Raw genomic sequence first — 23,210 nt, 5'->3', positions numbered from 1 at the left:
CTATTTGTTGTTAATAAAATTCTGATTGACCCCAAATCTGAGTGTTGATTACAAGCACAGAAAAATATATGTCCACTATGTTATGATTTTAAAAGGTCATTTTGTTTCCTCTTCATATCTGGAACTATTTCTGTACTCAAAGTCTACAGGGACTAGATTAAAAGTTTCTTTTAGTTGTAGAATAATCCTACAGAAACCAATGGGATTTAATTATGTGAAATATTGATCCAGTGCTTGCTCCTTTCCTGATGCTGTTTCCCAATATCTCAACTACCCAGCTAAACATTCCTTCCTCCACACCCACTCCTCTGCTCCTGGATCCTGATGTTTTCTTGAACTTCCTTTTCCTTGCCTCAAGGCCACTTTCTGAACTTCTGGCTGTGTGAATTGTACCTCCAAGTTACCTGTCATGCAGTGGTCTCTCTGGCCTTCCTCTGTTGCTGTTTAGTCACTAAGTCACGTCTGACTCTTTGTGACTCCATGGACTGCAGCACGCCAGGCCTCCCTGTCCTTCACTCCCTGTCCCAGAGTTTGCTCAAATCTCAAATTCACATCCATTGAGTCAGTGATGCCATCTAACCATCTCATCCTCTGTCGTCCCGTTCTCCCCCTGCCCTCAATCTCTCCCAGCATCAGGGTCTTTTCCAATGAATCATCTCAATTCTTCGCATTAGGTGGCCAAAGTATTGGAGCTTCAGCTTCAGCATCAGTCCTTCCAATGAGTAGTCAGGGTTGATTTCCTATTGGCATTCCTCTAGCCCAAGCTACAGTATCCTTCCTCTGGGCTGCTGATCAAGGGACCCTCTCTCTCTCTTTTCCTCTTCTTAGTCTTCTTTCCTTCAATTCTTTCTCTAACTTCAGCCAGAGTGGCTATTACCTCTGGGCCCCATTGCACTCTTTGCGTTTTAGCCAATAGACTCCTTTTTTTGTGTGTGTCATTCTGGCCCTATATTTTCTTATTGCAGTGCCTTAGAATACACTGTTTTTTCAATTGAAACAGTTGCCTTCTCTCTCTGATGTTTCTCCCTGGACCAGATTAACTTGCCCTCTTTCAGATCTTAGCTATACAGTAAATGCCCTACATACGGACCTTCCAGTTGTGAACTTTCAAAGATGCAAATGTGCATTCCATCAACATCAGGTGTGAGTGAAATTGCACACTGCTAATGACCCTTCAGCTCTACCATCTCCCAGCTCCTCTCCCTCCTCCAGTCGGTAACTCTTCTTGTCTGTTCACTCAATGCCAGCCCTTATATGCCAGCTGTTGTACTGTGCTGCTGCTACTGCTGCTAAGTCGCTTCAGTCGTGTCCGACTCTGTGCGACCTCATAGACGGCAGCCCACCAGGCTCCCCCGTCCCTGGGATTCTCCGGGCAAGAACATTGTACTACTGTACTTTACAAGGTACTGCACTGTAAGATTGAAATGTTTTATTTTTTGTGTTTGCCTTTTTATGTATTATTTGTGTGAAAGGTGTTATAAACCTACTACAGTACAGTACTATAAAGCTGATTGTGTTAGTTGGGTTCCTAGGCTTCCTTTGCTGACTTTATGAACAAAATTGGACTAATAAATAGACTCTCGGAAGGGAACATATTCGTGTGTAGAGGACTTACTGTGCCTTCCTCAAGGAAGACCTCCTTGTCCCATCCCAGGTTAAATACTCCGCCCTGTGTGTTCCGGCAGCTTCTGACCTCCATTGAGGAAGTGCAATCCAGCTTTGGGTAACAGAATGCTGGTCTTTCTCATTTTACTACGAACTGTGTGAGGGCAGGGACCAAAAATAAAAGCGTCCACCACATTCAAGGCACCCTTCTAGGTTCTGGGGATACCACGGTGAGGAAAACAGATACGGTCCACCGTGGTATCCCCAGAACCTAGAAGGGTGCCTTGAATGTGGTGGATGCTTTTATTTTTATTTGCATCCTTTTATGTTATAGTCACTGATCCAAGTACCATTCAAACTACTTATAAACTTAGATTTTAAAACACAAAGGTGAATGGTTTCACTCTACTAGAAAAACAAGGTACTTGGTACAAACTAAAAAGATTTTTTTTTTTTAAACACAGCCAGAAATGGCTTTGTCAGGCTGAGCAGATAAGAAGATTCATCAAAATAGCAAACTTGACAGCTGATAACACTTGGAAACCAAACACTGTGAATCAGAGCAAGTGATGGGAAACAAACCAACACTCAAACTCATTCTGGAAAAAAACCCTGTTGTTTTATTATTACTTAGAAAGCACACACAGCAATTTATTGGGATGAAAGAGAAAAGGTAAAATAAGTGAGCATACAAATCCATTTCAGAAGAATCCGTGCCACTTCCCACGAAATCTCAGTCTATCTGAGCTTTTTAAACTGTTGTATTTCTTGTATCTGTAGCCATAATCTGAGTTATGCATATAGATGTATGTAAAACATTGCACCATTGTTAGAAATCCTTTCTCCAAAACCTGCAGTAAGCATGTTTTTCTTCCTGAAAGCTTACTCCAGGTGTGTTCTCAGGTCACGCCATCGTCTCTTTTCTCTGAGTTCGTCTTTGATGACAAGTAAGGATACTTGTGAAGGATGATTTCCCCTTAGTTCTTGACTTTTTCTTTAACTTTTTCTGATTTTTGAGTGAGATTCCCAGTTCTTCCATGATGGCATTGAAAGAGAGACACTAGAGGACATGAAATAATGGAGCATCAGTTTGATCCACTTGTCTCCAGCCTTCATTGATCTGTTTCCTGTCTAGGCTTTTAGGATTATGAGATATTGGTTGATGGTTAACTCTGCTACAGGGTGAATCCCCAGCCAGTTCCCACACCTCCTCCTCCACCCACTGGCCACCCACCTTTTCTACTGGGGGAAACAGATTTGGCAAGTCAGCTGGGCAAATTTTGGGATTTCATTCACAAATGAAGTAGCAGAAAACTACCCAGGTAGGCTCTCAAAATAGAAAACTTACCTTTGCGGAGACACCAAAATAGAGTTAAATTAAGTCATTTCCCCCAGTGAGATGATCCAAACATTGATAGGATTATCAAGGCATACGGACACTTCAGTAATGCTATAGAAAATGAACAAACCTTCTCTACACCAAGGCTTTGTTTTTTTCTCCCATGAAACCTTACTTTGTTCCTAAAATAAAATCTAATTCTTGATGACTTTCCTTTCTGATAAAAAAAAAAAGAAAAAAAAAACAATTTAAAATTTTATATTTTCTCCCAAAAAAAATAAATAAATAAATAAACAAAACAAACAGAGATCTGGCAGCAGCAATGATGCAGCTGTGGTTGAAATGAAAATAATATGGTACTGAACTGCACAGCAAAGATGATGGCATAATATGAAAAGAAAATGGAATTATGAGTATAAAAAGTTATGCATATGCAGATGGCATATATGTGCATAGATGTATCTATTACAATTATGCTATATCTGTTCACATGCACAATATATAAATAGCATAATAAGACATAATTTGCCATCATTTCTTCCCGCCAAGAGAAGATCTTTGAGTGACAAATTTCTGCTTGTATAGGGATTTCTACAAAGTAGTGTTGTTTTTGAAGAGATTGCTCCTAAAACGCTCTCTAAAAACCCAAAGCCTTTGGTAAAGTTTATGGAAGTGCAAGCACTATTCCTTGACCATTAACTCACAAAATGGACAGAGCTGAAAGCCAAATGATCATATACCACCAGCTGATTTCTAGAGGATGTGCGTGCCTGACAGGAAGAAAGTGGTGTCTTATGTGTGCAGAGTACAGAATGTCTTCTGTGGTCCTTCTGTATCAAAGAGCAACATGTTTTTCTGAAAATTGATACCCTACTTTGTTCCATAAAAAAGCTAGTGCATTTGAAACAAGCAGCATTTTTAATTCTTCTACTTGATTTGAGAATCAGACTTAACAAATTTAGATCCTAGGTGTAAATTATTGGCTTACCAGGCTCACACCTCTAAAAAACTAGCTGTTTGCATATCCGTTCTTATTTCTTTTATACCTAAGTGTTTATAGGATTTGAATTTCATTTCCACTTTTCTATGGTACTAAAAAAAAATGAAAATTCAGGTCATGCATGTTAATTTTCTTTCAAATGGTAAGTTGTGGCTTTAGTGAATTGAGAGGGTGTCACACCTCATAAAGAAAATTCAGAAATGTTTTCCACGAATTATACTTCAAAAAATGCAATGGCAAGTGTGTCACAAATGAGATATAATTTTTGTACCCTTATGTGATGTGGAATTTATGTGTTGCTACTAAGATGGAATGAATATTTTATAGTGTCGCTGTGTTAGACAGTGTTGTATTGGGGTTTTGCAAGCTTTGTTCAGAAATTTGTTTGAATGGAAGCAAGTGTTTTTGCATAGGACTTTTCTGGTTTCAGAAAGTTCACTAAGATGGAAGGGGGAGCAGGAGAGAGAAGGAAGGTGTGCCAAGGAGTTTACATACTCTGTGACACATAAACCGCACAACAGCTTTAGAAAGGAGTTGTTATGCCCATTGTATAGGTGGGGAAACTTACTATTAGAAGTATTGGATAACTTGCCCAAGAAATATGATTCATAAGTTAAAGAGCTTGTATTTGAACTCAGCTCATTTGACTCCTCAAACTTAACAGCTTTCACTTGAAATCTCCCACACCATGATGCTTAATTCTTTTAATTAAATCATTATAAAGAGCTCTCTGTGGATTCTTTCCTCATGAAATATGTTAAGAACTATAATCTTTTGTTTCATTTGCATTCTCTAATGCTTGATATTTTTCTCTACTTTTTTTTTTTTGCCACGTCGTGTGGCATGTTGTATCTTAATTCCGGAACCAGGCATTGAACCTGTGCCCCTTGCAGTGGAAGCCTATGCCTTAACCACTGGGCAACCAGGGAAGTCCCTCAGATGTTTGATTTTAGACAAATCACTTTGTTTTGCAGAGAAAACCACCAAATTGGGCTTCTGTTAATAGACATGGCTCATGTCGGAGATACAACCAGAAAGGGACTCTTAAGTCTTTTCTATTTTGGGTAAAGGGGCAATCACAAATCTTATCTTGATAATACGAATCAATCAAATTTTTCTTTAAAAACAAAACCAATTCCCCCTCCAATTTTTTTATTGCCTGAAAATGCAGCAAACATCTTCTTTGTTTTTTGATTAACCTGGGTATTTATTTCTTGCTGCCTGTGTGAGAAGGCATATAAATATCATTTTATCAGTGGTCTGCTTTCTCTGTCTTTGGTCATAAACTATGATTTCTTTTTGATTCTTATTCTATCTCCAACTGTCAAAAGGAAAATGGCAAGATATTGGGGCTGACCTTTTTGCTTCCAAGTTTTTGCTATAGTCACAAAACAAGATGACCTTTAAGGTCCCTCCCAGCCATGAACTTGAATAAACCACACATTCTCATATCCACAGGAAATGAAAGTGTGAAGGTCATCTTTCAGCTCAGAGTAGCTTGGGAGAGGCTTGTCTTCCTGAGTCAATTTGCCTATTGTAATCTAAGAACTGAAAATACATGTAACATATAAAGACTGAGCTTCTGAAGTAGGATCCAAATTATGGTAGCTTTCCAAAGCATTTACTTCCAGACTTGATTTTATGAGCTCCTTTATGTTCATACAATCACACACACACACACACACACACACACACACACAAACAAACAACAGGTAAGGCGTGAAGGTGTAAATTTCTAAGCTCTTTTGCTAGATACTATCAAGCATAAAAATGCCCACTAGCTGCCTTGCTCTAGAGACAGGAAACTAGGTGTAGGATGCTGTAGCAGCATCCTTCAGTGCTTTGCAGACTGGAAACCCCCCTGGTTAGCTTGGATCCTGGGCTGTCCCATTTTTCTCTGGTAGATGGAATTCATGTTTTTAATGGATCTACATAGATGACCATGAATTATAATTGTGAGTCGGCCCCTGGCGTCAGAATGCTGGAATTGAAGTTTAAGCTTACTGGACAGGTGATTATTTTCTTTGACTCAGTTTTTGTATCTATAAACTGAAAATAGTAGTAGAATCCTCTCTTTTTTTTTTTTCTGAAATGTGATGAATTTATTCCTTAGCTTTTAGCAAATAAGAAAAATACTCCCCTGAGGAATCCTTTTCATACAGCTAATATGAGAATCGTTAACCTGACATACGTTAAACACTTAGGCACAGTACCTGGCCCATAGTAATTACTCTGCCTTTAAAATAAAACATTATACATCACTGAAAGTATTTTAAGTCTATGGCACTTACTGATCTATGTATCTGTCTATCTACGAATGTATGTAGAGTCCCTTGCACAACAAGGTGATCAAACCAGTCAGTCCTAAAGGAAATCAACCCTGAATATTCATTGGAAGGACTGAGGCTGAAGCTGAAGCTCCAGTACACCTGATGCCAAGAGCCAAATGATTGGAAAAGACTCTGACGCTGAGTAAGACTGAAAGCAGGAGGAGAAAGTGATGACAGAGGATGGGATGGTTGGATGGCATCACCAGTTCAATGGACATGAACTTGGGCAAACTCTGAGAGATGATGAGGAACAGGGAAGCCTGGTGTGCTGCAGTCCATGGCGTCGTAAAGGACACTACTGAGCCACTGAACAATAGCAACAATCTATCATCTATCTATCATCTATTTTTTGTGTGTGTGTGTGAAGCAGAGAAACAGTAAAAAGTTGATATTTCTTTAATTTTAGCCTTTGTATGTCCTTCTTTGCACTAATTCCTTTGAATATTTTATAAACAGTGTTTTACTTTAAGTAGGTTCTGTGCATGTTTAACGGAGAAGGCAATGGCACCCCACTCCAGTACTCTTGCCTGGAAAATTCCGGGGACAGAGGAGCCTGGTGGGCCGCAGTCCATGGGGTCGCTAAGAGTTGGACAAGACTCTGTGACTTCACTTTCACTTTTCACTTTCTTGCATTGGAGAAGGAATTGGCAACCCACTCCAGTGTTCTTGCCTGGAGAATCCCAGGGACGGGGGAGCCTGGTGGGCTGCCGTCTATGGGGTCCAAAAGAGTTGGACACGACTGAAGCGACTTAGCAGCAGCAGCAGCAGTGCATGTTTAAAGCATAGAATTTTCAACACCTATTATTACTTGTTTTACCCAGCCCATAACATGCTTTGGTATTTATGTAGTAACAGGTTTTTATGACAGCTTGTATCTTGTTCACAATAGGTGCTCATCTATAAGAAGGAAATGGAAACTAACTTCACTTCTCGTCATTTAAACGTGTAATCATCTTTGTGCTTATGGGCCCCCATTTACAATGAATCACTATGATGGTATGTTTGATGGGAAAATTCACTGATAAATGAATTTGTATAGTAATAAATGATAGTACTGCTATCATGCTGTTCCTGACTCTATCCAAAGATAAAGTGGTGTGTGTGTGTGTGTGTGTGTGTGATTTCTCTTGTAGAAGAAAGGGAACTGAGAAATAGAAGTTAGTCTATTAGAGACTGCAGCTGAAACTTCAACTAGCACTATACCAAGGGAACATTTCATGCAAAGATGGGCTCGATAAAGGACAGAAATGGTATGGACCTAACAGAAGCAGAAGATATTAAGAAAAGGTGGCAAGAATATACAGAACAACTGTACAAAAAAGAGCTTCATGACCCAGATAATCATGATGGTGTGATCACTCACCTAGATAGATGCCAGACATCCTGGAATATGAAGTCAAGTGGGCTTTAGAAAGCATCACTACGAACAAAGCTAGTGGAGGTGATGATGATGGAATTCCAGTTGAGCTATTTCGAATCCTGAAAGATGATGCTGTGAAAGTGCTGCACTCAATATGCCAGCAAATTTGGAAAACTCAGCAGTGGCCACAGGACTGGAAAAGGTCAGTTTTCATTCTAATCCCAAAGAAAGGCAATGCCAGAGAATGCTCAAACTACCGCACAGTTGAACTCATCTCACACGCTAGTAATGCTCAAAATTCTCTAAGCCAGGCTTCAGCAGTATGTGAACCGTGAACTTCCAGATGTTCAAGCTGGTTTTAGAAAAGGTAGAGGAACCAGAGATCAAATTGCCAACATTTGCTGGATCATCAAAAAAGCAAGAGAGTTCCAGAAAAAACATCTATTTTTGCTTTATTGACTATGCCAAAGCCTTTGACTGTGTGGATCACAATAAACTGGAAAATTCTGAAACAGATGGAAATACCAGACCCCCTGACCTGCTTCTTGAGAAACCTATATGCAGGTCAGGAAGCAATAGTTAGAACTGGACATGAAACAACAGACTGGTTCCAAATAGGAAAAGGAGTATGTCAAGACTGTATATTGTCACCCTGCTTATTTAACTTATATGCAGAGTACATCATGAGAAACGCTGGGCTGGAAGAAGCACAAGCTGGAATCAAGATTGCCGGGAGAAATATCAATAACTTCAGATATGCAGATGACACCACCCTTATGGCAGAAAGTGAAGAAGAACTAAAGAGCCTCTTGATGAAAGTGAAAGAGGAGAGTGAAAAAGTTGGCTTACAGCTCAACATTCAGAAAACTAAGATCATGGCATCTGGTCCCATCACTTCATGGGAAATAGATGGGGAAACAGTGGAAACAGTGGCTGACTTTATTTTTTTGGGCTCCAAAATCACTGCAGATGGTGACTGCAGCCATGAAATTAAAAGACGCTTACTCCTTGGAAGGAAAGTTATGACCAACCTAGATAGCATATTCAAAAGTGGAGATATTACCTTGCCAACAAAGGTCCGTCTAGTCAAGGCTATGGTTTTTCCAGTGGTCATGTATGGATGCGAGAGTTGGACTGTGAAGAAAGCTGAGCACTGAAGAATCGATGCTTTTGAACTGTGGTGTTGGAGAAGACTCTTGAGAGTCCCTTGGACTGCAAGGAGATCCAACCAGTCCATCCTAAAGGAGATCAGTCCTGGGTGTTCATTGGAAGGAATGATGCTGAAGCTGAAACTCCAATACTTTGGCCACCTCATGCGAAGAGTTGACTCATTGGAAAAGACTCTGATGCTGGGAGGGATTGGGGGCAGGAGGAGAAGGGGCTGACAGAGGATGAGATGGCTGGATGGCATCATCGACTCGATGGACATAAGTTTGAGTGAACTCCGGGAGTTGCTGATGGACAGGGAGGCCTGGTGTGCTGCGATTCATGGGGTAGCAAAGAGTTGGACAGGACTGAACCGAACTGATCTATAGCTTTCGTAGCTTTAAAAGAATAGGGACCCATGTACAGAAGAACGTACTTGCAAGGCAGGAATAGAGATGCAGAGAACAGACTTGTGGACCAAGGGGGTGATGGGAATGGTGGGACGAATTGGGAGAGTAGAATTGGCATACATACACTGCTGTGGGTGAAGCAGATACTGGTGGGAGACTGCTGTATAGCACAGGGAGTTCAATTCAGTGCTCTGTGATGACCTAGAGGGGTGGAGTGGGGCAGGGTAGGATAGGAGGGAGGCTCAAGAGGGAGAGGATATATGTATACATATAGTCGATTTACATTGTTGCACCGCAGAAATCAATAAGACATTGTAAAGCAACTACATCCCAAGTCTTTTAAAAAGGAGATACTGCTTTATTCTGCAGAAAGTCTTTCCTCTTGTACACTTCTTTGGTGTGTATGGTGTGTTCCCATCAACTCCCTTTCCTTCCCTTCTCCTGCCTTGTTTTACCTCCTTTTCTGGCTTGTTTCTCTTTATAATTGCTGACTACATGGCACCTTCTTTGGATTAACCGTGATAATTGATTTCTTGGTACAGCTTCCCTGATAGCTCAGTTGGTGAAGAATCTGCTTGCAGTGCAGGGGACCGTGGTTTGACTCCTGCATCTGGAAGATCTGCTGGAGGAAGGGAAGGCTACTCACTTCAGTATTCTGGCCTGGAGAATTCCATGGACAGTCCATGAGGTTGCAAAGAGTCATAGATGACTGAATGACTTTCACTTCACTTGTGAATCTGAACATAAATTATTCTCTCCTGACACCTTTGTTCTATTATTGCAACTATTTCCTGGAAGGATTGGGAGGAGCTAATTAAGTTCTCCTTTTGTAACTAAAATAAAATGCCTTGGGGAGGGGGGTGGGACCTAAAGTGCAGAATGTTTTTTATACCATAGGAAAAGTTATGTGCCTGGATTTGATTTTCGTTTACAATATTGAAAGAACCCAGCCTAAGCCATCTGGGACAGGCTTTCATATTGGTTGCAAACTTGGCATCAGGATGTGAATATCAGGTTGATTTCTCATTGTATATTCCATTTTTATGCATTCAGTGCTTTCATTCTTTAGTACTGTTTAGGAGAACTACTTTGAATACATAACTTCAAGGGTTTTTCTGACACATTATTTTTTAGAAGGTCGGGCCTACCGAAGAATGTAATACAGGTTTTACATTTTGTATAGTTTAGTTCCTTTAATTTATTAGACTCCTTATTCAAAGACACTTGAAGTGATCCGTAACAGTGTGTAATAAATTTTCACCTTATGCTTAGAAGAAGAGAATGATATTGGTAATATTAAAGTCATTTTACTGCTACAAAAATCTTTTATTTTATATATAGGCTTTAACTTAAAGGCAAGCTGTGATTTCAAGTCTTGCTGTAAAACCATTCTTAGAAAAATACAGAATATCAGGAGATATAGTAGGGAATACTTTGCTGAGAAATAATGTGATTATTACTACTATTGTTATTATTTTCTCAGTCAGCAGAGGCAGTGTCTCAGTAATTTTTTTTTAACAAGAAGGACTAAGCATTCACATCCTTTGAAGTTATTAAACTCTCAGGCCTTGTGTGGATGTAAACCTATGTTCAATACGTTCTGGGCCTAGAATCCAGAAGTTGTTCAAGGAACATGACAGAAGACTCCTGCTCATGTGCTTGCTGTCTTAAGGTTTTGGAAGTCTGGTTGCCTATCTGCACAAGTGTTTTACTTCTCAGGATAATTGATGATCTGAGAACAGAGATCGGGCTTCAATTATTCCACACGAATTACAGGAAGGAGAGTCTTAGAGGAAAAATGCATGCGCTATCTTTGTGTGCAGTTCCCATATCCTAGAACTCAAAATTTGAGCATCATTTACTCTAGTTTTATCAGCTTTCTGAGTTTGTTCAGAAACCCTGGGTCATCTTTTTTGTGACCATCCTTGGAGTTAAAAAAAAAACAAAACAGATCTGTGAGGTTGAGAGTCACCATGGTAGCTTCCATAATAGTGGTTGTGATGAATTGTGCCCTGGAGCTCATGAGGAAGTTGATTCTCCTCTGAGTTTGTACAGAAACTCTCAAGTGGAGGACATTTCAACACTGAATGAAAATGTCATAGTGTGGTCCCCTCCCTTCTCCTCACCTGTGACTCAGCAGCTACTGCTTTCACAGACCGCTTCACTGCATTTTTTATGCTTTAAACTGGCTCTTCACAGGCCCCTAGTGGCCTATCTTCTCTTGCTTTGGCTGTAGCACATAGATACCGATAGCTCATGTTTCCTAGCTCCTTTTAATGCCATGTTTCACCATCTCTATGTCCTTTTACCCTCTTTCTTCTGTATTGCATTTTTGTCCCTAGACCTGAGGCTTCTTGCTGACATTTTCGCTCTCTCAGATTCTAGATTTAAGCTTCTAATTTCTTGCATGAAGGCATGCTCCGGAACTCCTTGTTTCTTATCCGAGGCCTTTAAACTAAAATATATACATCCATGGGGGACACAGGGTTACTTGGCACCAAACACACACGGATCATCTTTCTTGGGTTCACTTTTATTTAAGGATTTTATTTAGAATTTTTTTTCCTTCCATTAAATTAAATGTAAGTATAGTGTGTGATGTCATTTCTTCTCTCTCTCTTTTTACTTGGTGTGACTGTCCACAATCCCCAAGCTCTTAGGGCAGCTGTTCTCAGCCATTTTTGCACCAGAGACTGGTTTCATGGAAGACAATTTTTTCCAAGAAAAATTGGGCGAGGACTGATTCTAGGGCACACAACCTAGAGCCCTCACAAGCGTAGTTCACAGTAGGGTTCATGCTAATCTAATACCACTGCTGATCTGACAGGAGGTGAAGCTCAGGCGGCAATGCAAAAGGTAGGGAGTGGCTGTAAATACGGACGGGCTCCGCTTGTGGCTCAGCCTGCAATACAGGAGACAGACGAAGTTTCGCTTGCTTGCCCCCAACTCACATCCTGCTGTGTGGCCCAGGGACTGGGGACCCCTGTCTCAGGATATAGGGAAGTTTATTTCCCTCTAACATTAGTGATGATTTCATAGAAAGTTTTGAAATACGAAGTTAGCACCGAGGCAGAACATTTTGATACTAATCTATGTGCTTTTTCCAGTTCTTCTATATCTCAGCCTCTTTTTTTCTACTTCTAAAGCGAGAGCTTTCATATGCATTGCCCTCAGGGTAGGGTTGACACAGGGGAAAAACTAGTCAAAGTTGCAGCTTTGAGTTCTTAAATGAACTTGTATGGATCTATAGAGGTCTTTGCTGTCTTTGAAGCTATTAATTACAATAGTCAGGTGTTTGAAAGGAGAAAAAAGAAGGTACTTGGAGTTGTAAATGTTCAGAGCCTTCTGGATCCAGTATATATGACTGGGCCAAGTGGGGAAGATTGGAGTGTTCGGTATCTGCTTTCAAGGAGAAACATCCAACCAGGTATGGGAAAGCCTAAACCCCAAGGGATACCTGAGAAGGGTCCCTCACTTGTCAGTGCTGGGATAAAACTCCCAAGGAGTAGGAGAAGGCAAACAGCCTGATAGGTGGTGGGGGACTCAGAATACGGGGAAATTGTGCCCACTCTCTGGCCCAGACTCTCAGATGAAGCCGTCACTTGAGTGGAGACATGTCCCTGGGCTACCAGGGGGCCAGCTGGAGATTGTCTTTGGGTCTCCCATGGCCTCTGACCATTCTCAAGAGCAGCTGCCCCAGAAAAAGCACAGAAGTGGCAGATGGGTGTGACCCACCAGGCCCATTGTCCAAAGAACAGAGTTGTTTCTGTAGTGAGGGCAGGCTGCAGCGGGGCTCATGTGGCCAGCCAGAGGAGAGCAGCTCTCTGCCTAGAAGTGGCAAAAATATGTTTCCCTGCCAACCCAAAGTGTCCGACAGTGCCTTTTCCTCTCTGGCATCATTGTCAAAGGTCAGTGTGACTTTCATCTCTGACCCTCTAGCTTATCTTTGGCTTCCTTACATCTCTTTGGGCTTCCCTTGTAGCTCAGTCAGTAAAGAATCTGCCTGCAGTGCAGGAGACTTGGGTTCGATCCCTGGGTTGGGACATCCCTGGGGAAGGAAACGGCAACCCACTCCAGTATCCTTGCCTGGAAAATCTCATGGACAGAGGAGCCTGGTGGGCTGCAGTCCATGGAGTCGCAAAGAGTCTGGCATGACTGATCAACTAACACTTAACATTTAATATCTCTTGAGCCTGCACCAGCCCCTCTGATAAGCTAGGAGGCTGCCTACTTCCTCTGCATATTGGCCCCGTACAAATGTGCCCAGGCTCTGCCTGGCAGCCTGAGTTAATACCATGTGTCCCCTCACTTCACAGAGAAGAGGGCTTGGTCTTTCTAGCAACTCAGAGGCTGTGTTAGGAGGATGAGATGGTTGAATGGTATCACTGACTCAATGGACATGAGTCTGAGCTCTGGGAGCCTGGTGTGCTGCAGTCCCTGGGGTTGCAAAGAGTCAGACACGACAGAGTGACTGAACTGACGTGTATACATATGTGCGTGTGTATCTACAGGCTCCCCAGGTGGTGCAGACCATAAAGAACCCAATGTAGGAACTAGAGGAGAGGTGGGTTCCATCTCTGAGTTGGGAAGATCCCCTGGAGTAGGAAATGGCAACTCACTCCAGTATTCTTGACTGGGAAATCCCATGGACAGTGGAAGTTGGCTGGTTACAGTCCATGGGGTTGCAAAGAGTTGAACACGACTGAACACACATGCATGCATGCATATATATATACACACATATATATATACACACACATATATGTTCTCCAAGCTTTTTTCTCCTCTGCTTCTACACTTTAATTTTCTTCCCACTTTTTGTGAGAATTTAAAAAATGCCATGGTTGGAAGAGAGTTTTAACTGCAACCCCCTCATTCCACAGATGACCAAGTTGAGGAGGAGGGACGTATTATACAGTGCCTTGCCTAGAGACACAGCGATTCAGCAGAGGTCCAGGGACCTGAATTCTTGGCTCGTGGTTCCCAAGTCACCTTTCCGTTGGGCCACAGATGTCTTTCAGGGGTTGATTTACATGGTGGTGTCAACCTGTACACTGGAAAAGTTATTTCTAAATGGATGCTAATTGCTTCTTGGCCTCTCTGTTAATTAATGAATGTTTGGGTTTCCAGGCAAAGAAAAGCCTCTTTGCACAATTAACAGAAATAACCTGATTAGAGACACTTCTCCAAATCGTGTGCTAAGTAAGTTAATCAGACCATAGAAGAAATAAAGTCAAGGACGCTTGGAAGCATCTGATAATGTGCCAAATTTCAGTGAGAAAACAAAATTACCAAATTGTGTTAGGTTATCTATGGACAGTAGTTTTTTCCAGCTCTTATGGTTGGTAAAGACTAAGTGATCAGGAAAACATTCTTATTTGAAGTTGAAAAATCTGAGTATTTGAAGTCTGACCACTCCAGTTGAAAAAAAGAAAGAAAATTCTGGCTAAGCTAAATTTAAAATTATAATCACTAGGGAGAACTACAGTGGCTTCATTACGTCACTCAGGTTTTACTCATTGTTTTTGTATCTGGACATACACATTGTGATGCGGAAATGCGTTGCAGCGCAGTATGGCCAATTAGCCACGTTTGGGCTGACAACGATGAAGCTTAGATTCTGCAGGGTGTGGAAACCACATAGCACATTTGTATTGTTGGTTTTCTATCACAAGAATGCCCTTCTCTTTGCAAATAGAATTTCTTTGAAAACTTAAGGGAGAATCCCACTTTCCATGATACCAGTCTCTGTGGAGAAGATTTAGAAAGCAAAAATGGTTTTAATATGCCTGTGCATCTGGACATAAAATTCTATAACTGTGAGAAGCATAATGAGATGGTTCCTAAAGGCAAGTTAAAACTGCAGCGTCAAGCAGAAATTTTTCATTATCTATAAGAGTTAATTAATAATGCCATTTGGCACAGTTAGATGTGCAGAAAATAGTACAAGAAGTAAGAATGTTTTGTTTCCCATTTGCTTTTCAAGGCTGTTCAGGCTGCTTTTAAATTGCTTACTAGGAAATAGACCTTAGAGTGTAAGGGTCATGGGTTTGGAAACTAATTGGGATTCATTATTTTGCTGCTTTGCCACAGATGGCTCATATAGAACATAAGATAATGTGAGGCAAATGCACTGAGGTATTTGGAAATAATTTTCCTTGGATAGGTTTACAGTCATATAATCTAGCTGATTTTCCTAAAGGCACAGTCTCTATCCACCACGTATTCCTTGGGTAGTTCCAATTTTGCTGGAAAAACTTTAAGATAATTCAATTTATAATTTTAGTCTGAAACAAAACAAGCTTTATTTTTTTTGCCTTATTGCAAAAGACAAAAGCTTGTATTGAGGCTATACAAGCTTGTTAAGAAATAAATTAGACAACATCACATGCTCCACAGTTGCTTTACAATCTTCTCATACCCCACTGCTCTCTTCCTAGCTTTAAACAATGTTTCTCAGGGTATCTTGACTGTGTTCAGTTGTTCAGTTGTGTCTGACTCTTTGGTGACCCATGGACTGTAGTCCGCCAAGCTCCTCTGTCCATGGGATGTTCCAGACAAGAATACTGGAGAAGGTTGCCATTTCCTGCTCCAGGGGAATCTTCTTGTCTTGTGTCTCCTGCATTGACAGGTGGATGCTTTACCACTAGTGCCACCCGAGAAGCCCTTCTCAGAGTATAATCCACAGATAATCTGTCAGTGTTAGTAAAAACTCACATTTCCTGTCTAATTTGAAGTCACACTGCTATATTCAAATAACTTTTAATAAAAACTCCTGCTTACCAACTACCTTTAAGTAAAACAATTGTATTTTGGATTGTTGGGGAAAAACTCTTTTAAGAAAAAATACTTTAAAAAATGATCCTTGTTTTGAAGACGATTTCAAAAAAAAGTCATGCACCTGGTCTAATTTTAGAAAAAAACTGCTGTATTTGAGCTATTTTTATGTAAACTAATGTGCACAGCTACTTTTAAGCATTCATGATCAGATTTAGTTAAAATTCCAATTCCTGGGCTATATTCACTGTAGAGGAATCTCTGGAGGTGCAAACTATATATTCTGTATCTTAAATAATTTCCCCAGGGGATTCTGATGTACACTGAAGTCTGAAAACCAGCGACATGAAAAATAGAGCTTAAAATTTTCTTGTATGTTCAAGTTCTCTCTCTCTCTCTTTTTTTTTCTAAATTCACTTAAAATGCAATGACTTGTCCTGGAGTCATTGTGGGCTTAGTGGTTATTTACTCGATGGAAGAATTGGTTGTCTGAAAGCATATATGAAAGGAGAAAGAGGAGAAGGTAAGAAACCAGGGTCTGAAATGAAGGGAAGTTTCTCAAGGGAGGAACAAGTCACAAGACAGAGCAGGAAACTTACCTACCTGAGTATCTTGAGCAGGCCTACCACTTAGCTAAACAGGAAGATCATCATTTGAATATTATGGCATTTCTACCTCAAAGATGTGCACAGTTTCTTCTTCTCTCTAGAGAGGGTTTATTAAATATTTAATGCTAAATATATCTTGCTTGGAATTAACAGTCCTACCTCTAGAATTGAGAAACGGCAACAACCTGAGTGCCTATTATAGACATAAGAGTATGCTTTAGGTCACTACTATATAGATTCTGTGATCTAACAGGTTTGGGAAGTGCTGGATACTTTTCCAACTTGTTGCAAATTCTCAATGCAGCCTAACATATTAAACATACTGAAATGTTATGTAGTAAAGGGACATTTTTCCTGGTGTTCAACTGGTTACTCAGCCATGAAAATCTAATTTGAGATTTGGCCAATGAGTCATTTTCACAAACACGCCTTTAACACAACCATATGACCTAGAAACTATACCCCTCTATTACATATAAGAAACCAAGGCTCTGAGAAATTCAGTTACTTGTCTATAGACATTCAGTATGTGGCTCCATTAGAACTTGAACCTAAGTTTGGCTGCTTTAGAAAATTCTCTTCTAAGAGACTGTTCTAAGAGTCTCTTCTAAGACTCTGGGTCATTGTCTCATGTCTATTTCAGAGTCGACTGTTAGTAAAGCTGAAATAAAATCGTGGAAAAGACAAAACTGACACTACTGTATGCTAAAACATTTTGAAACCATAAAATAATATAAAACTATCAGAATTAGTTATGGACTTCTCCAGGCAAGAATACTGGAGTGGGTTGCCATGTCTTCTTCCGGGGGATCTTCCCGACCCAGGGATCTAACCTGTGTCTCTCATGTCTCCTACATTGGCAGATGGGTTCTTTGCCACTAGGGCTGCCTGGGAAGCTATTTACAGTGTAAAGTAGTTCATAAATATTAATTTTATCCAAACCTCTGAATCATACTTTTAAATGATGCTCTGTATAAAAAGGTAAGTTTTGTTACCATTAATCCTGATCATCTATACCTCATATATAGCCCTTGAACTTTTTGAGTAGCATTTTTGGTTTATTATATATAGTCCTTGGGAAAATAAATTTATGTAATTTGTGGTTTCTATATGTAGAATCAATGAATTATGAATTATATAATGTTTATCCCAATATCTGTTTTTTTTTTTTTTTATCATGAGGATGTGAGCTCTTAGGGCAAACAGTATGTTGCTTTTACCTAAATAAATGCTAATAAATCTTAGTGTAATTTATAGATATTTTCTTAAAAGTGTATTTATTTAAAGAAGAAACCAAGACTGAGAAACAATCATGGCGAGAGTCAACTTTCCTGAACATGCTTTACTAGAGAAATATAGAGTTCATTGAAGAGACTTGCGATTCAGAAATTGGAACCCATTTAAAGCTAAGCAAAGAGAAGGTAAAAAGGTACATGATTGCACAGATGGCCTATGTCTACTTCTGAGAAATATATTTTGGGGGATCACTTCAAATGTCAAAATGTAACCCCATTAAGAAGAACAAAGACAGATGGATCCGTATTGAGGGAAGATGAAAAGCATCTTCAAATCCCCTATTCATTGTGAAGAGGAACAAGCTCAGAGGGACAGCAGGCAGGTTTTGTCACAACAAATTAAGTATGTTGTTGGCTTTCTATGTCACCAAGCTCAGTTAGAGTGAAAATTACTTACAGCATTTGAATGCAGGTGGAAAATAAATTTATAGAGATTTGTAACTAATGTATAGTGGAATTTTTTTTTCTCTATTTTCTTCTCCTTGTCCTTCTCCCTAGTATACTTGGAAGGAATTGAAAATGGCAAAGGATCCAGAGAAATGAGTGTGAAAGCAGCAAGGCTCAGAAAGATTGCTACAAAAACAAAAAATTCTATCCTAGATGAGTAGGGTGGGAATGAAATAACATCTTGTGAAAAGATGTTCATCAGTGCAAAGAAAGAGGCCGAGTGAGTGGAAAATACAAGAGGCTAGGCATCAATTTCTAGCTTAGGAATTTGCTTGGAGGTTGCAAAAAATAATCTATAGCTTGAAAAATCACAGTTCCTTGAAGACTGAACATACTATCTAACTGAACCTACAGAAGACTGTCAATTTCTACAAATAAATGTTACTTGAGAGATCCCTACTCAGGGATCATCTTTGACTATGTTATGTCTTCCTGAAAGTGAAAGTGAAGTTGCTCAGTAGTGTCTGACTCTTTGCGACTCCATGGACTGTAGCCCACCAGGCTTCTCCATCCATGGGGTTTTCCAGGCAAGAATACAGGAGTTGGTTGCCATTTCCTTCTCCAGGGGAATCTTCCCCACCCAGGGATTGAACCCAGGTCTCCCGCATTGCAGGCAGATGCTTTACCCTCTGCGCCACCAAGGAAGCCAATGCTCTTCCTCTGTGGTACCTGAGGTTTCATTTTCTAGGTTTAGTTTTCATTTTCTAGGCCTTTTTTTTGTATCTTTAAAATCTAACACATCTTTGAATCTCTGTGTTAATGATACATTTCAAATAGTAGACTCAATTTGAATTAAAAATTAACATTGTTAAGGAGTTATGAAAAGATGAGGCTTTAGATAGTTGGAAAGTGTGGCTTTACAGAGCATATGGTACTGGGAGAAAGAAAGGGGAGAAAAGTTTCACAAAGATGAAAAGACTGCCACAAAATAACAATTTGTTTTCATGCTTCACACTGCTGAATAGCTGAACCTACTTTTGTATGAGGAAAAAGTTGTTTAATCTTAATACATGAAAATACAACTAAGATAACCATTCTCTCAATGGTATAGCAAATTGCTGTAAATGCACATATTTTGGAGTCTGTATACATCTAACATACCTCTGTTTCAACATCAAATGCACATGTGTTTCTAGTGCATTGAATTCAATGTTCAGAGTACGTGAGTTTTGCTATCTTAAACAAGGGTGGGGGTTATGGCTATTTATGTTTAGTAGACACAGATACCATCAACAACACTAATTAGCAGAAACAGTTTCTACTGAGGTACACCTTCTTTTTTTTTTTTTTTTTAATGATTACACAGTGTGAATTGAGGACTGTGTCCGAATCCCTTTCTCCTCTCGAATTAATTTGCCACATTCTAAATCCGTAGATAAAGTGGTTCCAGAAGTGGAGTTGGTTGGATGGGTTTGCTTACACTGCAGTCCATAAAAGAAACAAAAAGCCTTGCATGCAAAAGAAATGAGAAAAATATAGAAAAATGAATAAATCAGAAGCAAAAAAATGAGTGTTTAAATGAAAATTTAAATCAAATGACAATTATGAGAAGCACATTAAAGCATAACATATACAAGCTTTTATTTTTCAAATTAGTTGCATAAAACAAGACACCTCAAGAGCAAATTGAAAGTTAAAACAAAGCAGATCAGTCCATTCTCCCTTTTAGTTAAGGACAGTTTTCTCTAACAAGGTCTAGGAAAGTGGTACTTAATGTTCTCACAATTGCCTTGTAATTTCGGGAAAATTTTCATGATGAAACTAGGTTATAATCAATCATCCCCATCTTTGGATATGTTTCCACTTAAAGAGAGTGGGACTCATATGAGATTATTAATCAGAACTGGGTATATTATTTGGAAGGCCCAGAGCAAAATGGAAATGTAGAGCCCTGTGTTCTAAAGTCGTTAAGGATTTTAAGGCATTGATAGTTGAGCCTTAAATTAGCACTGTCATTAATAGTGCATAGTTTCAAAATTCCAACTATTTTTAAATTCATTGGGTACCAGATGCTCTACAATGGGCATGAGCTTTGTGTTTAGTTTATTCTCATAGGTTTCTGAAGGAATCATCTTTAATCACCATCCTCTAATTCAGAATAGAGTAAACTCTTGGTGTGATTTTTTATCAAAGCTAAAAGTAACAGGCAAAAGGGTTGACTGTTGAAATCAACCATAATCCTAATTTGGAAAAATAAAAATTTTCATATTTTATTGTCATCCTGTATTGTTCATCATTTTCTGTGAACTATTCTTTTACAAAACACACTTTGATAGAGGTAATGTGCAGTTTCAAAATATTTGCATTTATATCTTTATGTAGACTGCTTTGCATTAGTACATGTGCTCAGTACTGAAACTAAGGAGATGCTAACATTTCTCTCCAAGATTTTTTTTAATAACTTTTCTAATTTTGGATTTATTTCTTCCTTGCTCTATCTAGGGTTTCTATCTTAAGAGCAAACAACTGTTGAGGAAATTAACCAAGTTTGAAATTTTTGCACTGTCATTTCCAACAGTGCTAATTGGATTTAGTGTATAAGGTGCTTCCTTCTTCTCATTAATAAATGATGGGCCTACAGTGCCAGCAGCACCTGGCAGGGATTCAAGAGCTCTTTGCTCTAATTCAAAAATGGCTCTTCTTGGCATCTAATTCAACAGACTATTACAAAAAGGGCAAGCATCCTTAATACCCCTAAACTTAAGACAGATAACACAAACCCCAAACTAACCCGTCTTAGAAAGAGATGACTCACCTGTTCAATATCGTTGTTCTTTCGGGATTTGTATATAAATTCTCCAATGGCTACAAATACAGAAAGGACCAGTCCAGCAGCCAGAACAATGAAGATGCCCCCAATATTTTCTACTCCCAGAGCACTGGCCTCTTTGTTGTCCTCTTCTGGACAGCCATTTCCCCGCCACCATTTTTCTTTCATCATATGCAGTTTGCCCTCTTCTTGTAATTGAAGAATAGCAATAGTAATTTTATCCCGGTAAGGAGAGCCTGTAAGTGAGGACATTTGGATATTGGTTACCAAAAGGTTGAAGAAGATGCAAAGAAGGGTTATCGTCTTAGAGGTTACTTACAGGTAAATTACAGGTGTCTTAGAGTTAACTACTCACAGCTATTGGAAAAACCCCAGTCTACAAATTGGCCAACAAAGGGCATGGAAGCTCAATCCTATATTTTGAAGGATCTAAATAATTGGAAAGGACAAAGCTGACATGCTGAGATGAGCTATTACTCAGATTGTTCCTTTTAAAAAAGGAAGAGCTGAGCTGGGAATTCCATGACATCCTGCTGCTTCTCGTGAGTTTCCTATGAATCCTTATCCACATTAGAGAATTTCATCATTTCAATCCCATTTTTTCTAGGCTTTCGGATGTCTAATATTGTGACAGCCTGACTAGATGATCACCTGTGCCATTTCTTCTTCCTATGGGAGTAGCTAGACATTTCCTAGTCTCCTTTACAATGCCTTGTGGTGATTGACCAATTTCTAGCCACTGGGGGCTAAAGTGCTGCATGACTGTTTCCAGTCCTGTCTCGTTAATCCTCCCAACATGATCCTCTACTCTCTCCCTCTCTTTCCTTAAATTCTCAGCAAGGAGGAAACAATTTTAAGACACTAGGGATAGTGGAACCACTGGTTAGAAAGGGTTTGGGTCCCAGGATGACTGAATGAATCAGAATCCCTCTCTCAGTCTGCTATGGGATGATAACACAGTTAAGAAATAAGTATTTATTGCCTTGGCCACTACAGACTTGCAGAGTAATTAGTTCATACTGACTAATACACTTATTAAGATACTATTAAAAGTAGGTTTTGAATAATTCAAAGGTCTCACAAAATACAGCTAGATTTAGAAAGTTTACAAGTACTTTACTGATATTATTTATACTCTATCTTCTAGCAATGCCATTGGACTTTTAACTGTTATGAGTAGAGAGCATCAACACCATCTTGCTGCAGCTACAGCTTGCCCAATACTGGATCCCTATGTTCAGAGCAAAGGAAGAGATAAAAAAAGAGTGTAAAATTTCTTTATTAAATTTCTCCTTGGATGCTAAGAGTTTTTGTAAGCTTTTTATTCTACTCAGTAAGAAAGTAGTACACTCTAGGTCTTTCTGTAAACTTTAACATTCTTCTTGGTGGAAAAAGAAAAATGAAAAAAAAAAAAAAGAAAATGTGGTCTTTTAGAACCAGAAGAGAGCTTCAGTCAATTCAGTTCAGTCACTCAGTCATTTGCAGCCCCATGGACTGCAGCACACCAGGCCTCCCTGTCTATCACCAACACCTGGAACTTGCTCAAACTCATTGTCCATCGACTTGGTGATGCCATTCAACCATGTCATCCTCTGTCATCCCCTTCTCCTACCCTTCTCCTCCTGCCTTCAGTCTTTCCCAGCATCAGGGTCTTTTCCAATGAGTCAGTTCCTCACATCAGATGACCAAAGTATTGGAGCTTCAGCTTCAGCATCAGTCCTTCCAATGAATATTCAAGACTGATTTCCTTTAAGATTGAGTGGTTAGATCTCCTTTCAGTCCAAGGGTCTCTCAAGAGTTGTCTCCAACACCACAGTTCAAAAGCATCAATTCTTTAGCATTCAGCTTTCTTCATGGTCCAATTCTCACATTCGTACATAACTACTAGAAAAACCACAGCTTTGACTAGATGAACCTTTGTTGGCAAAGTAATGTCTCTGCTTTTTAATATGCTGTCTAGGTTGGTCATAGCTTTTCTTCCAAGGAGCAAGCATCTTAATTTCATGGCTGCAGTCACCATCTGCACTGATTTTGGAGCCCAAGAAAATAAAGTCTCTGTTTCCATTGTTTCCCCAACTATTCACCATGAAATGATGGGACTAGTTGCCATGATCATAGTTTCC

General features: G+C 39.7%; 1 protein-coding gene across 9 annotated transcripts in view; it reads right to left on the bottom strand.

The window, feature by feature from the left end:
* Positions 1 to 2,509: 2,509 nt before the first annotated feature.
* The window catches only part of GRIK1 (glutamate ionotropic receptor kainate type subunit 1), a 465,070-nt gene continuing 444,369 nt past the window's right edge, over positions 2,510 to 23,210 (bottom strand). For 4 of the 9 annotated variants that reach the window (XM_070367989.1, XM_070368128.1, XM_070368340.1 and 1 more), the window contains 2 exons: positions 21,073 to 21,323; positions 2,510 to 2,665 (listed from right to left, as the gene is read on the bottom strand). In XM_070367989.1, the coding sequence (XP_070224090.1) occupies positions 2,510 to 2,665; positions 21,073 to 21,323 (407 nt within the window). Of the gene's footprint in view, positions 2,666 to 3,074; positions 3,162 to 19,615; positions 19,766 to 21,072; positions 21,324 to 23,210 lie in introns of those variants that run through there. The other 5 variants (XM_070368066.1, XM_070368197.1, XM_070368277.1 and 2 more) reach the window with 2 other exon arrangements.

The sequence above is a fragment of the Bos mutus genome, chromosome 1 (genome assembly GCF_027580195.1).
Source record: "Bos mutus isolate GX-2022 chromosome 1, NWIPB_WYAK_1.1, whole genome shotgun sequence".
In the NCBI taxonomy this organism is placed as follows: Eukaryota; Metazoa; Chordata; class Mammalia; order Artiodactyla; family Bovidae; genus Bos; species Bos mutus.
This window is presented reverse-complemented; position numbering and strand designations above follow the sequence as displayed.